The 13,081-nt window shown below is 50.5% G+C and overlaps 1 protein-coding gene across 6 annotated transcripts in view; it reads left to right on the forward strand.

Annotated features, from left to right (window-relative positions):
* The first annotated feature begins 10,331 nt into the window (after window positions 1-10,331).
* ACTN1 (actinin alpha 1) overlaps window positions 10,332-13,081 on the forward strand; it is a 91,773-nt gene continuing 89,023 nt past the window's right edge. For 3 of the 6 annotated variants that reach the window (XM_075613291.1, XM_075613292.1, XM_075613293.1), the window contains exon 1: window positions 10,332-10,592. In XM_075613291.1, coding sequence (XP_075469406.1) covers window positions 10,488-10,592 — 105 coding nt within the window. In that variant the 5' untranslated portion in view covers window positions 10,332-10,487. The remainder of the gene's footprint in view (window positions 10,593-13,081) is intronic. The other 3 variants (XM_075613288.1, XM_075613289.1, XM_075613290.1) reach the window with 1 other exon arrangement.

Consider the following 13,081-nt stretch of genomic DNA (forward strand, 5'->3'; position numbering starts at 1 on the left):
CCAGTGCCGCCACCACTGCAGCCACTGCCACCGCCAGTGCCGCTACCGCGCATAGGAAAGCCGAATGTGATGCGGAACTAGAGGCACTTAATCAAGAGAAGGAAGCCGCCGCCATAGCCCAAGCTGAAGTCCTAGAAGCAGCCGCGCAACAGGACGGCGGGGAGCAACCATACAGACAGATAATCTCAAAGAACCCAGTCCAACGCACTGAGGACTATGTAAGGAGCCTCTTCAGCGTAAACACCAGCGCACCATCTCAACACGACGGGAGTGACTCCACAGACACTAAAACTTGCTAGATCCACGTGGAGAAGACGCTGTTCCTTCAAGAGTACACGCTACCTGGGAAAGCCACAGCCGCAACAGTGATCCACACGCCAGCACGCACACGGATGCACCACAACAGGCTCGCAATCCAGGTACACACGCACGGGAAAACACAGCCCCTCCCACTGACCAGCAGTCATCACACGTCCACGCCAAGGAAGAGGCGAGCGCAAGGACCCTCCCGGCAACTACCTCAGAACGCGACCACCACGCCGATGCCTCAGGCCTGACAGACATGGGCAAGTACATGATCCGGCGTGACATGGTGCAAACAGGACTTACGAAGTTTGACGACCGTCCTGAGAACTACCCAATATGGATGTTCACATTCAAAGACGCAAGGGAAGAACTCAGCTTGCTAACCAAATGGCTGGGGAAAGAATCCATAGAAAATGCGAAGAGACTCAGGGCAGCAAATGTGAACCACCCCCAAGTAGGTCTTGACCTAGTATGGGAAATGCTAGAAGACTGCTACTGTAGCCAAGAAGCGGTCGAAGACGCACTCTTCAAAAGAGTCGATGACTTCCCTAGAATCACAGCTAAGTACTACTCGAAGTTACAAGAGCTGGAGTTTGCAAGAACAGACCAATCCCTGACAGGTCTCAACGTCCTAGACTCAGCTCGCGGAGTGAGACCCATCTTGGAGAAGCTACCGTACAACCTCCAAGAAAGATGGACGTCACAAGGCTCCAAATACAAAAGGGAGAAGCAAATCGCCTTCCCTCCCTTCTCATGCTTCTTGAGCTTCATCCGCGAAGCGGCAAAGACAAGGAACGATCCCAGTTTCATCTTAGGTGCGCAGACCACACACAGTGCAAGCAACCTGAGGAATGAGAGACCAGCGGTGAAATACGGTAATGCTAGAACGCCTATCTCGGTCCACAGGATGGACGTGTCACCCACGACCCAAACAACTCCCGACCAGTCGGTCACCAGAGACAAGAAACCAAGGGACCCAAACACAAGAAGGCACACCCACTTAACAGGTGCTGCGGGTTCAGGATGAAGTCCATAGAGGAATGCAAGAAGTTACTCGGAGAATTCGGAGTCTGCTTCAGGTGCTGCGATTCCACAACTCATCTAGCCAAAGACTGTAAAGAGGCCATCAAATGTGCAGTGTGCAAAAGCGACAAGCACGTAACATCTCTACATCCAGGGGCGCTGACACTCCACCAACTCAACAACCCATCCTCCATAGCGGAGCATGGCAGGGAGAAAGGAGAAGGAGAGCCAACATCTATCACGTCACAGTGCACCTAGGTTTGCGGAAAAGGACGCGACAAAAGGTCCTGCTCCAAAATATGCCTTGTCGCAGTGCTCCCCCAGGGACAACCTGAGAGGGCTATCCGGATGTATGCAATCCTCAAAGATCAAAGTAACAGATCATTGGCGAAGACGGAATTCTTCAACTTATTCAACGCACAAGACAATGCCTCACCCTACACGCTCAGAACCTGTGCAGGGTTAACTGAGACAACAGGGAGAAGAGCAAACGGCTACATTTCACGTTCAGTGGACAACAGAGTGAAGATAACTCTCCCCACCCTCATCAAGTGCAACTACATGGTTGCAAACAGGGACGAGATTCCCACACCAGACGTGGCAAGCCATCACCCACATCTCAGAGGAATAGCCAACTACATCCCGCCGGTAGAACAAGGCGCCAAGATCTTGCTGCTGCTCGGTAGGGACATCTTGAGGGTGCACAAAGTCCGTAAACAGCGCAACGGACCCCACAACGCACCATTCGCCCAAGGACTTGACCTAGGATGGGTGATAGTGGGCAACATGTGTACTGATAAAGGACACGAACCAGACTATGTTGACGCCTGCAGAACGGTGATAACAGAATGCGGACACACATCCCTCTCCGAACCATGTCTTGGCCATCTCCAAGTGACAGGAAGGCCAAGTGAGGAGAAGAGACAAGGTCATACCCCTGAGATCAACAAAACCATTTTCGCATCAGGGGAATGTGACAATGGCCTAGGACGCTCAGTAGTCCAGACCACTAAGGATGATGAGTCGACACCACTCAAGGAAGAAAGTAACCTCCTGAAGGTGACTGACAAAAGGATCGTCCAAAGGAAAAGAAACAATCGGACGGTCCTCCTGCGAGCAATGGCACAGCTAATGCGTACAGTCATTCCTCTCCGCAGAATGCCAAGCGGCAAAGCAGCCAGCTGCCACGGCTGGCATAGCGGCAAAAGATTGCACCCTGCAGGTGAAACCACAGGGGCAAAAAGACTGTCCTCTCACACGCCTAAAAAGAGACCGTCGCAGAGACATTCCACAAAAGGATTTACAAGGACAAAAAAGACTGTTCTTCATCATGTCCAGGGAGAAAACCTCCTGAGGGCAGTTAACAAAGAGACACAAATGCGTATCACCAAAATACGTGGAGATGTTCTCGTGCAAGAGGAATGCACTGATGACTTGGAGTGCACAACGTTCCAAACAACAAGAGATGACCACGCAAGCGACCTTAGGGACTTGGATCCGGGGACCGACACGTCTCCCATACAGCCTAGTCTGGGGATAAGCTGGAATCTCAAAACAGACGCATTCACATTCCAGGTGTCCATTGAGGGAAAACCCTACACCCGACGTGGGGTCCTGTCCACGGTCAATAGTATTTACGACCCGCTGGGATTCGTGGCTCCAGTCACCATACAAGGGAAGTCTCTTCTCAGGGAAATGTCCTTCGAGAAGCAGGACTGGGACACCCCACTTCCTCTAGAAAGACGGAAAGAGTGGGAACGTGGAAGGATTCTTTAAAGATCCTAGAGCAGCTTCAGATCCCACGCCCCTACTCACCCACATCTCTCACCGCTGCACACAGCAAAGAGCTTTGCGTGTTCCAAGGCGCCTCTACAAAGGCCATAGCAGCGATAGCCTACTTAAAAACCACGGATGCGGATGGAGATGGCCATGTCAGGTTCATCCTCGGCAAGGCTAAAGTGGCGCCACAACGTGACCACATTATACCCAGACTTGAGCCATGTGGCGCAGTATGAGTGGTAGAACTGGCAGAACTCGTCAAAAACGAAATGGACTGCAAACCAGATGCTGTCAGGCTCTACACAGATAACAAAGTGGTAGTGGGTTGCATAAGCAACGAGAAAAGAAGATTCCACGTATACGTGGCCAACCGTGTAGAAAGAATCAGGAAGTCAAGCCAACCAGAACAATGGTACCATGTACCACAGACCAAAATCCTGCAGATCATGCCACCAAATCAGTGCCCGCAGCGCAACTACAGAACACGTCGTGGCTCACAGGACTAACGTTTCTAACGCAGCACGCGGAAACGCCATCAGCCCCAGTTGATGAATTTGAACTTGTGGATCCAGAGGAGGACATGGAGACAAGGCCTCAAGTATCCGTGTTACTCATGAGTATACGGCCCACAAACACCTCAGAAGATTTTTTGCCATCAGAGGACCAGCCAGACAAATATGCTCCGACTGCGGAACCAATTTCGTTGGGGCACATGAAGGATTACAAATAGGCACTAAACAGTGCCGGAGACTTTTGCATAAAGACATTGTGGTGCAACCAGCTAACCTGGAGCGGTGCATCCACCTGGCCTCCCTTACCAGAAGATTTTGGCCACAGGACTTTGACGCCAGTGGTACCGGCCGGTATCGCCTCACTATGTGGACATGGACTTTTGCATTGTTATGTTATGTTTGCATTGCACATATGTTCCACATATTCTATTATATAGTGGTATCTCCAGATACCAGACGGCGAGTGTCATGGAACAAGAATCATAGTTCTGTTCTTTCCCCCCCCCCCCTTTTTGCAGCTCTGCCTGCTGGCCCTTTATGTAGTAGCACTTTACCTGCAGTTATTATTCCCATTGCAGGTGAAATTGATACATTAGTTACTTTCTCTATCTCCTAGCCTCCTGGAAGTGGTTGCTATGATGACCCCTGTTATTCCCCTGGCATAGTGGACTGTTCCATTACCCCCTGCCTGTATTCACAGTTTCCTCAGCCCTGTTCCTGCGAGACACCCTCCATTTTGCTTTCCTTTCAATCTCAGCAGGCTAAGCAAGCACTACTCATGCCTTACAGCTCTTGGTAAGAGTATCGTTTTTACCTTTTTCCCCACTATAGGCACCCTCATTGTAGAGAAGCTCTCTCTCACTACACCATCTACAAGTACTTTGTATATCTGCTGCTTTTCAATAAAGTGAATAAAAGACAAATAACTTGTGGTGCTTGCAAAAGGAACTAGTTAAGCTGTCTGGCCATACTCTACCCAGCGTGAATCCTTTGGCTCCAGAACAAATACTTCTGGCAATCATACTGAAAGAATAGTAATGTACCTCACTGCGCAATTGTCCCACATTCACTTACTCTGTCCTAGTGGCTGTATGCTAACTAATGGGCCACTGTTGGTGCCGGCAAAGCATTGATGGGTGCAACTGTATATCTGTCCTGTGTGTATCTGTGTGCCTGTCCTGTTTGTACAGTGGCGAGAAAAAGTTTGCGAACCCCAATGATAATTATGTAAAATCCATAGTTTTTCCATGATAACCTTCTTGAATCAAAACCAGTATTTTCTTAAATACCCAATAAGGTTTATATGAACCAATTCTATGTCTTTTGAAACAAAATGATGTCTGAATTAGACAAACAATAGGTAATTAAGAGTCAGTGTATGTGGGAAAGTAAGTGAAACCCTGTTTTTATCAACTAAATTAGGGGATATTTAGAATCAGGTGTTTAATTAATTAGGCAAATCTTCAGGTGGGAGTTTGGGAGGCCCCACCTTCTATTATAAAGATCAGAAACTTTGTGCATTTGATCTTCACCATGCAGGTGTGTGGAAACATGTCATGATCAAGAGAAATCTCTGAGGACCTCAGAAAAGCAGTTCTTGATGTTCATCAGTCTAGAAAGGGTTGCAAAACCATTTCTAAGGATTCAGCGCTCCACCAATCCACTGTTGAAACAGATGGTCTACAAAAGTTCAAGACCACAGTTACTCTACCCAGGAGCGGTCGTCCTACGAAAATATCTCCAAGAACAAACTGGCAAATAATCCAGGAAGTCACAAAGATCCCCAGAGTAACATCCAAGGATCTGCAGGCCACTCTCGCCTTGGCTAATGTGAGTGTTCATGACTCAACTATAAGAAAAAGACTGAACAAGAATGGTGTTCATGGAAGGATAGCCAGGAACAAACCCCATCTCTCTAAAAAGAACATTGCTGCCCATCTAAAGTCTGCCTAAGAACATATAGATTATCGACAAGACTTCTAGAATAATGTTCTCTGGAAAGACGAGTCTGCGCTGTGTATATCTGTTTTGTGTGTATCTGTATATCTGAGCTGTGTGTAACTGTACAGATTTGCACAGAATATATATATATATATATATATATATATATAACAAAAAGCAGCAGCCAGCACTCCAAGCAACAAATGTAAAGTCAAGGTGCATGCTCCATAGAAATCAATATAGAAACCCTGTCTTCCCATAAGAAAAGGCACAAAAGCAGCAACACTCAGATAAAGCAAAAAGACATGTATTAGCAGTTACAAAACAGCACACTATAAACCCAACGTTTCGGTCCTAGGCAGGACCTTCCTCAGCACCTGAGCACCCCCCTGAGGAAGGTCCTGCCTAGGACCGAAACGTTGGGTTTATAGTGTGCTGTTTTGTAACTGCTAATACATGTCTTTTTGCTTTATCTGAGTGTTGCTGCTTTTGTGCCTTTTCTTATGGGAAGACAGGGTTTCTATATATATATATATATATATATATACAGAATGTCTGTCCTGTGTGTATCTGTGTGTCTGTCCAGAGTGTATCTGTATATCTGTCCTGTGTGTATCTGTATGTCTGTCCTGGGTGAATCTGTATATATTAAGGGTGTACCGATTACCCGGTACCTGGCACATTTCCAGCTACCCAGACCCGGCAACTGAGAAGTGGGCCCGGCGCCGGGTAATGTCAGAGTAGCTGAAAATCTAATTACTTACCTTTTAGCCGGCGTGGGACAGCAGGATTCTATAGCGGAGGTGCGGCGGGTGGGAGCAGAGGTGGGGTAAGGTGGAGCGGAGGTGCAGGGCGAGAGGACAGGGTGGGAGCGAAGGTGGTGCGGCGGGCGGGAGTGGAGGTGGAGCGGAGGTGCGGCGGTCGGGAGCGGAGGTGGTGTGGAGTTGCGGCGGAGAGGAGCGGAGGTGTTGCGGGAGCGGAGGTGTAGCAGAGGTGCGGCGGACGGGAGCGGAGGTGGTGCGGCGGGCGGGAGCGGAGGAGGTGCAGAGGCGGAGCCGGAGGAGCGGAGGTGGGGGGAGCGGAAGAGAAGCGGAGGTGGGGCGGGCAGAAGCGGAGGTGGGGCGGGTGTGACGGGAGCTTTGTGACAGGCTATTAATAATACACAAAAAATATATATTATATATATAACTGGGTTGAACTGGGACGAGACTTAGATATGATAAAATATAATTTATTCCTTGATAAAGGTGAACACAACAGATTATACAAATAACAGGCAAAATATAGACACTTACTTAAAGATTAGGACAAGAAAGCCATCAGGATACAGGATGGGCCATCTCTTCCATATTTCAGTTGACATCACAGCAAGACAGGCAGGTCATGAAGACACATGAAGGACATTCAGACATGACCATTTGCATGAAGAGCCTGAGTAAGGGGTGACTCTGACTTATATATCATTTTAACCCTTCTCTACAGTCACGGCGCCGAGCCGTCTAGCAAAAGTCCTTTTGAAGCTCTTTGAAGCTGATTTTGGACTTGCAAGATATCACACTTAAAAACCAAACAGTTCCTAGTTCCTGCCTCCAACATAAACAATTAGGCACTTTAGCCTTTGATCACCAGGCTATGTAAATTCTAGCAAGATGTTCTTCCTGCTCATTATCATAACAGATGGAGTCTGCAGTGTCCAGAACAAAACCAAAATTCCATATATACTGTAAATAACTTCATAACTTCAGTTCATTGATACTTACTGGCACGCGAGTCATATTAATACATTCCGTCACACCTGACGCTCCCAATGAGACTAAATATTACCATGTAGTACTAAAATTAAGAGAGATATTAATATCTGCCTCTTAGTATCTGTTAAACCTCAGGTGTCTGTATCCGTTAGTTGCGGGTAAGTCCCACGAATACACCTATGTAACTCTTAGCACGTTCAGCCAAGGACATCTCATAATATTCTTATATTTAATAAGGTCATCCATTCTTATATCTCCTGGTGTAACCGTACCCCTTGCCCCCATCAATAAATCCTTTGAAGCAGGGACCCCTGGGTAGTGGACATTTGTCACCTGGTTTTAGATTACACACTCAATGCCCCAGACCTCTTGAAGCAGAGGCGTTTGTAAGTGTGAGTTATAACGCTCACAACCCACTCTAGCTTCCTGCAAACAGGTATTAACATACTGTACACTAAAAACCCCTTCTGCTTTTCACATTCAACTTCAATCAAACCTTTTGAAGTCCAGATTTTTTAAAAAGACACAATACAGTTGTATTTTCTTAAACTGTAGCTTATTAACCCCTTAAGCCCCAGTGGGTGTGGTGCAGACACTGGCATAACAATAAAACATGGGGACAGGGGAATATACATTTTCATGTTATAACAAGGGTTAAATCACATTTCTGGACCTCAGCCCAGTTAACCCCTGGCTTCCCAGGTGAGGGTAGAGGGTGGCCAATTGGGGTGTAACCCCTTTAATCCTGGGCCAAATCCTCACGACCGTCACAGCGGGCAGAAACGGAGGTGGGGCGGGCAGAGGTGGGGCGGGCAGAGGTGGGGTGGGCAGAAGCGGAGGTGGAGCGGGCGGGCAGGAGCAGAGGTGGGGCGGGCAGGAGCAGAGGTGGGGCGGGCGCGGAGGAGCGTAGGCTCACTGTTGGGGTGGATGTCCAATAGGAACGCTCCGTCTCCTGCTCCGGTCAAGTGGTTCCCCGGCGGCTCACACTCACACACTGCTTACCTGCTGCGGTGCTGTGTAAGGAATTCCTGCAGTCCCCCGCCGGCTGAAGACACCTCCGATGCTGCCACAGCCACATAACCTCTGCTGCTTGTCCTAGATGTCGCTAGGTAAGTGTCAAACCGGGTAGCCGGCCAGGTAGAACCATTGATTTCGTTACCCGTTTAAAAAAAAAAAAAAAATGTATCTGTGTATCTGTATATCTGTCTTCTCTGAACAGGCAGTCCTTGGTTATCCAACGGAATCCGTTCTGGAAGTGGCGTTGGATAGTGAAACCGATGTAAAGCGAGTCACGTGTTAATCAGTGGCGGTGAGTGTCGGATAACGCATTCCGGCGTCGAAAAATGGCCCTTAGGGCTGGATAGTAAAGCGTTGGATATGCCATTTGTTGTAAAGTGAAACGTTGGATAGCGAGGACTACCGGTATCTGTATATCTGTCTTCTCTGAACAGGCAGTCCTTGGTTATCCAACGGAATCCGTTCTGGAAGTGGCGTTGGATAGTGAAACCGATGTAAAGCGAGTCACGTGTTAATCAGTGGCGGTGAGTGTCGGATAACGCATTCCGGCATCGAAAAATGGCCCTTAGGGCTGGATAGTAAAGCGTTGGATATGCCATTTGTTGTAAAGTGAAACGTTGGATAGCGAGGACTACCTGTATCTGTATATCTGTCCTGTCTGTATCTGTATATCTGAGTGGAGTGTAACTGTACAGATTAGCACAGAACAGATATATAGAATGTCTCTCCTGTGTGTATCTGTATACCTGTCCTGTGTGTATCTGTATGTCTGTCCTGTGTATCTGCCCTGTGTGTATCTGTATGTCTGTACTGTGTGTATCTGTATACCTGCCCTGTGTCTATCTGTGTACCTGTCCTGTGTGTATCTGTATGTCTGTCCTGTGTGTATCTGTATGTCTGTCCTGTGTGTATCTGTATGTCTGTCCCGTGTGTATCTGTATGTCTGTCCTGTGTGTATCTGTATACCTGCCATGTGTGTATCTGTAAACCTGTCCTGTGTGTATCTGTATACCTGTCCCATGTGTATCTGTAAATCTGTCCCGTGTGTATCTGTATGCCTGTCCCATGTGTATCTGTATACCTGTCCCGTGTGTATCTGTATGCCTGTCCCGTGTGTATCTGTATGCCTGTCCCGTGTGTATCTGTATACCTGTCCCGTGTGTATCTGTATACCTGTCCCGTGTGTATCTGTATACCTGCCCCGTGTGTATCTGTATACCTGTCCTGTGTGTATCTGTATACCTGCCCTGTGTGTATCTGTATACCTGCCCTGTGTGTATCTGTATACCTGTCCTGTGTGTATCTGTATACCTGCCCTGTGTGTATCTGTATACCTGCCCTGTGTGTATCTGTATACCTGACCTGTGTGTATGTGTATACCTGTCCTGTGTGTATCTGTATACCTGTCCTGTGTGTATCTGTATACCTGTCCTGTGTGTATCTGTATACCTGTCCTGTGTGTATCTGTATACCTGTCCTGTGTGTATCTGTATACCTGTCCTGTGTGTATCTGTATACCTGCCCTGTGTGTATCTGTATGCCTGTCCCGTGTGTATCTGTATGCCTGTCCCGTGTGTATCTGTATACCTGTCCTGTGTGTATCTGTATACCTGCCCTGTGTGTATCTGTATACCTGTCCTGTGTGTATCTGTATACCTGTCCTGTGTGTATCTCTCCTTTTTATATTATTATTTTTTTATATTTGTAACTGCTGGCTGGTACGTCACAGGTGATTTGTTATAAGACTTGAGTGTTCTGTATAGAAACATTATCATGTAGATCTCCGGATTCACAATCTGACTATCCCCCCCCCTGACTCCCTTACCCTGCCATGCAACCGGGCACATTACACACATGCAGTAGTGAGTGACCTGTTACTGGACTCCAGAGACTAACTGAGAGTGATTGATGGACGTGGCCTCCAGTAGCAGGACTCCCAGCTATCCAGGTGCCGCAGCCAATCGGATTAATGAAAGAGGTGGGCCGGGCCAGGGCCAGCCCCCCTCTCTGACTAGTTGCTGGTCTCTCACTTGGTTACGTTGTAGCTCTGTCTGGGATCTATCTGCTGCTTCTAGGAGGGGAAATACATCTCTGAGCCACACGCAGAGCTAAAGGAGCCGGAGACAGGGAAGCAGAATAGCAGCAGCAATAGCAGCAGATGGATCATTATGACTCCCAGCAGACTAATGATTACATGCAGCCAGAAGATGACTGGGACAGGGACCTCTTGCTGGATCCAGCCTGGGAGAAGCAGCAGAGAAAGGTGAGAGCCTGGGGAGAATTGCACGGATACGTGTACTGTGCTGGAGGAGGAGGAGGAGGAGGAGGAGGCACAGGCGGGGAGGTCACCGCGTCTCGCTATGGTTAAATACACCAAAGCTGTGATGAGATGTTAAAAGGAGGTATTATTTTGGTGGGGGGTGAGAATTGAGGTATACTATTAGGGAGGGGGGGCGGTAATTGAGGTGGGGGGAATGAGGTGTGATGTTGGTGGGTGGATTGAGGTGTGCTGTTGGGGGGGGGGGGATTGAGGTGTGCTGTTGGGGGGGGATTGAGGTGTGCTGTTGGGGGGGGGATTGAGGTGTGCTGTTGGGGGGGGGGATTGATGTGTACTGGGGGGGGGGATTGAGGTGTACTGTGGGGGGGGGATTGAGGTGTACTGTGGGGGGGGGTTGAGGTGTACTGTGGGGGGGGGGGATTGAGGTGTCTGTGGGGGGGGGGGATTGAGGTGTCTGTGGGGGGGGGGGATTGAGGTGTCTGTGGGGGGGGGGATTGAGGTGTCTGTGGGGGGGGATTGAGGTGTCTGTGGGGGGGGGGGGATTGAGGTGTGCTGTGGGGGGGGGGGATTGAGGTGTGCTGTGGGGGGGGGGGGATTGAGGTGTGGGGGGGGGATTGATGTGTGCTGTGGGGGATTGAGGTGTGCTGTGGGGGGGGGATTGAGGTTTACTGTGGGGGTGGGGATTGAGGTGTACTGTGGGGGTGGGGATTGAGGTGTACTGTGGGGGGGGGGGATTGAGGTGTACTGTGGGGGGGAGGGGGGATTAAGTTGTGCTGTGGGGGGGAATTGAGGTGTGCTGTGGGGGGGGGATTGAGGTGTGCTGTGGGGGGGGATTGAGGTGTGCTGTGGGGGGGGGATTGAGGTGTGCTGTGGGGGGGGGATTGAGCTGTGCTGTGGGGGGGGATTGAGGGGCGCTGTGGGGGGGGGGAATTGAGGTGTGCTGTGGGGGGGGGGGATTGAGGTGTGCTGTGGAGGGGGATTGAGGTGTGCTGTTAGGAGGGGGGGAATTGAGGTGTGCTGTTAGGAGGGGGGGAATTGAGGTGTGCTGTTAGGAGGGGGGGGAATTGAGGTGTGCTGTTAGGAGGGGGGGGAATTGAGGTGTGCTGTTAGGAGGGGGGGGAATTGAGGTGTGCTGTTAGGAGGGGTGGGGAATTGAGGTGTGCTGTTATGGGGGGGGGAATTGAGGTGTGCTGTTAGGGGGGGGGGAATTGAGGTGTGCTGTTAGGGGGGAGGGAATTGAGGTGTGCTGTTAGGGGGGAGGGAATTGAGGTGTGCTGTTAGGAGGGGGGGGGGGAAATTGAGGTGTGCTGTTAGGAGGGGGGGGGGGAAATTGAGGTGTGCTGTTAGGAGGGGGGGGGAATTGAGGTGTACTGTGGGGGGGGATTGAGGTGTACTGTGGGGGGGGATTGAGGTGTACTGTGGGGGGGGATTGAGGTGTACTGTGGGGGGGGATTGAGGTGTACTGTGTGGGGGGGGATTGAGGTGTACTGTGTGGGGGGGGATTGAGGTGTACTGTGTGGGGGGGGATTGAGGTGTGCTGTGGGGGGGGGGGGGGAATTGAGGTGTGCTGTTAGGAGGAGGGGGGGGGAAATTGAGGTGTGCTGTTAGGAGGGGGGGGGAATTGAGGTGTGCTGTTAGGGGGGGGGGAATTGAGGTGTGCTGTTAGGAGGGGGGAAATTGAGGTGTGCTGTTAGGAGTGGGGGAATTGAGGTGTGCTGTTAGGAGTGGGGGAATTGAGGTGTGCCGTTAGGAGGGGGGGGGAATTGAGGTGTGCTGTTAGGAGTGGGGGAATTGAGGTGTGCCGTTAGGAGGGGGGGGGAATTGAGGTGTGCCGTTAGGAGGGGGGGGGGAATTGAGGTGTGCTGTTAGGAGGGGGGGGAATTGAGGTGTGCTGTTAGGAGGGGGGGAATTGAGGTGTACTGGGGGGGGATTGAGGTGTACTGTGGGGGGGGGGATTGAGGTGTACTGTGGGGGGGGGGGATTGAGGTGTACTGTGGGGGGGGATTGAGGTGTGCTGTGGGGGGGGGGATTGAGGTGTGCTGTGGGGGGGGGGGGGATTGAGGTGTGCTGTGGGGGGGAATTGAGGTGTGCTGTTAGGAGGAGGAGGGGGGAGAATTGAGGTGTGCTGTTAGGGGGGAGGGGGGATTGAGGTTGTGCCTGGATATGATGGGGAGGGCAGTGGAGGGACTGTGCTTGGGCATGGGGGTGTGTTCAGTGCCTGAGAATGCAATGGGGGGTGGTGGTGCCTGGGTATGGTGGGACGTTCAGTGGGGGAATGGTGCTTATGCATGATAGGGGGTGGTTTTGAGTATACAGTGGGGGGCGGTGCATGGGCATGATGGGGCGTGCAGTGGTGGGGGTGGTGCTTGGGCATGATGATGAGGGGGCAGCGGGGCCTGAGCATGATGGGGCGTGCAGTGGTGGGGGTGGTGCTTGGATATGATGAGGGGGCAGCGGGGCCAGAGCATGATGGG

Source organism: Ascaphus truei, chromosome 9 (assembly GCF_040206685.1).
Source record: "Ascaphus truei isolate aAscTru1 chromosome 9, aAscTru1.hap1, whole genome shotgun sequence".
Classification (NCBI taxonomy): Eukaryota; Metazoa; Chordata; class Amphibia; order Anura; family Ascaphidae; genus Ascaphus; species Ascaphus truei.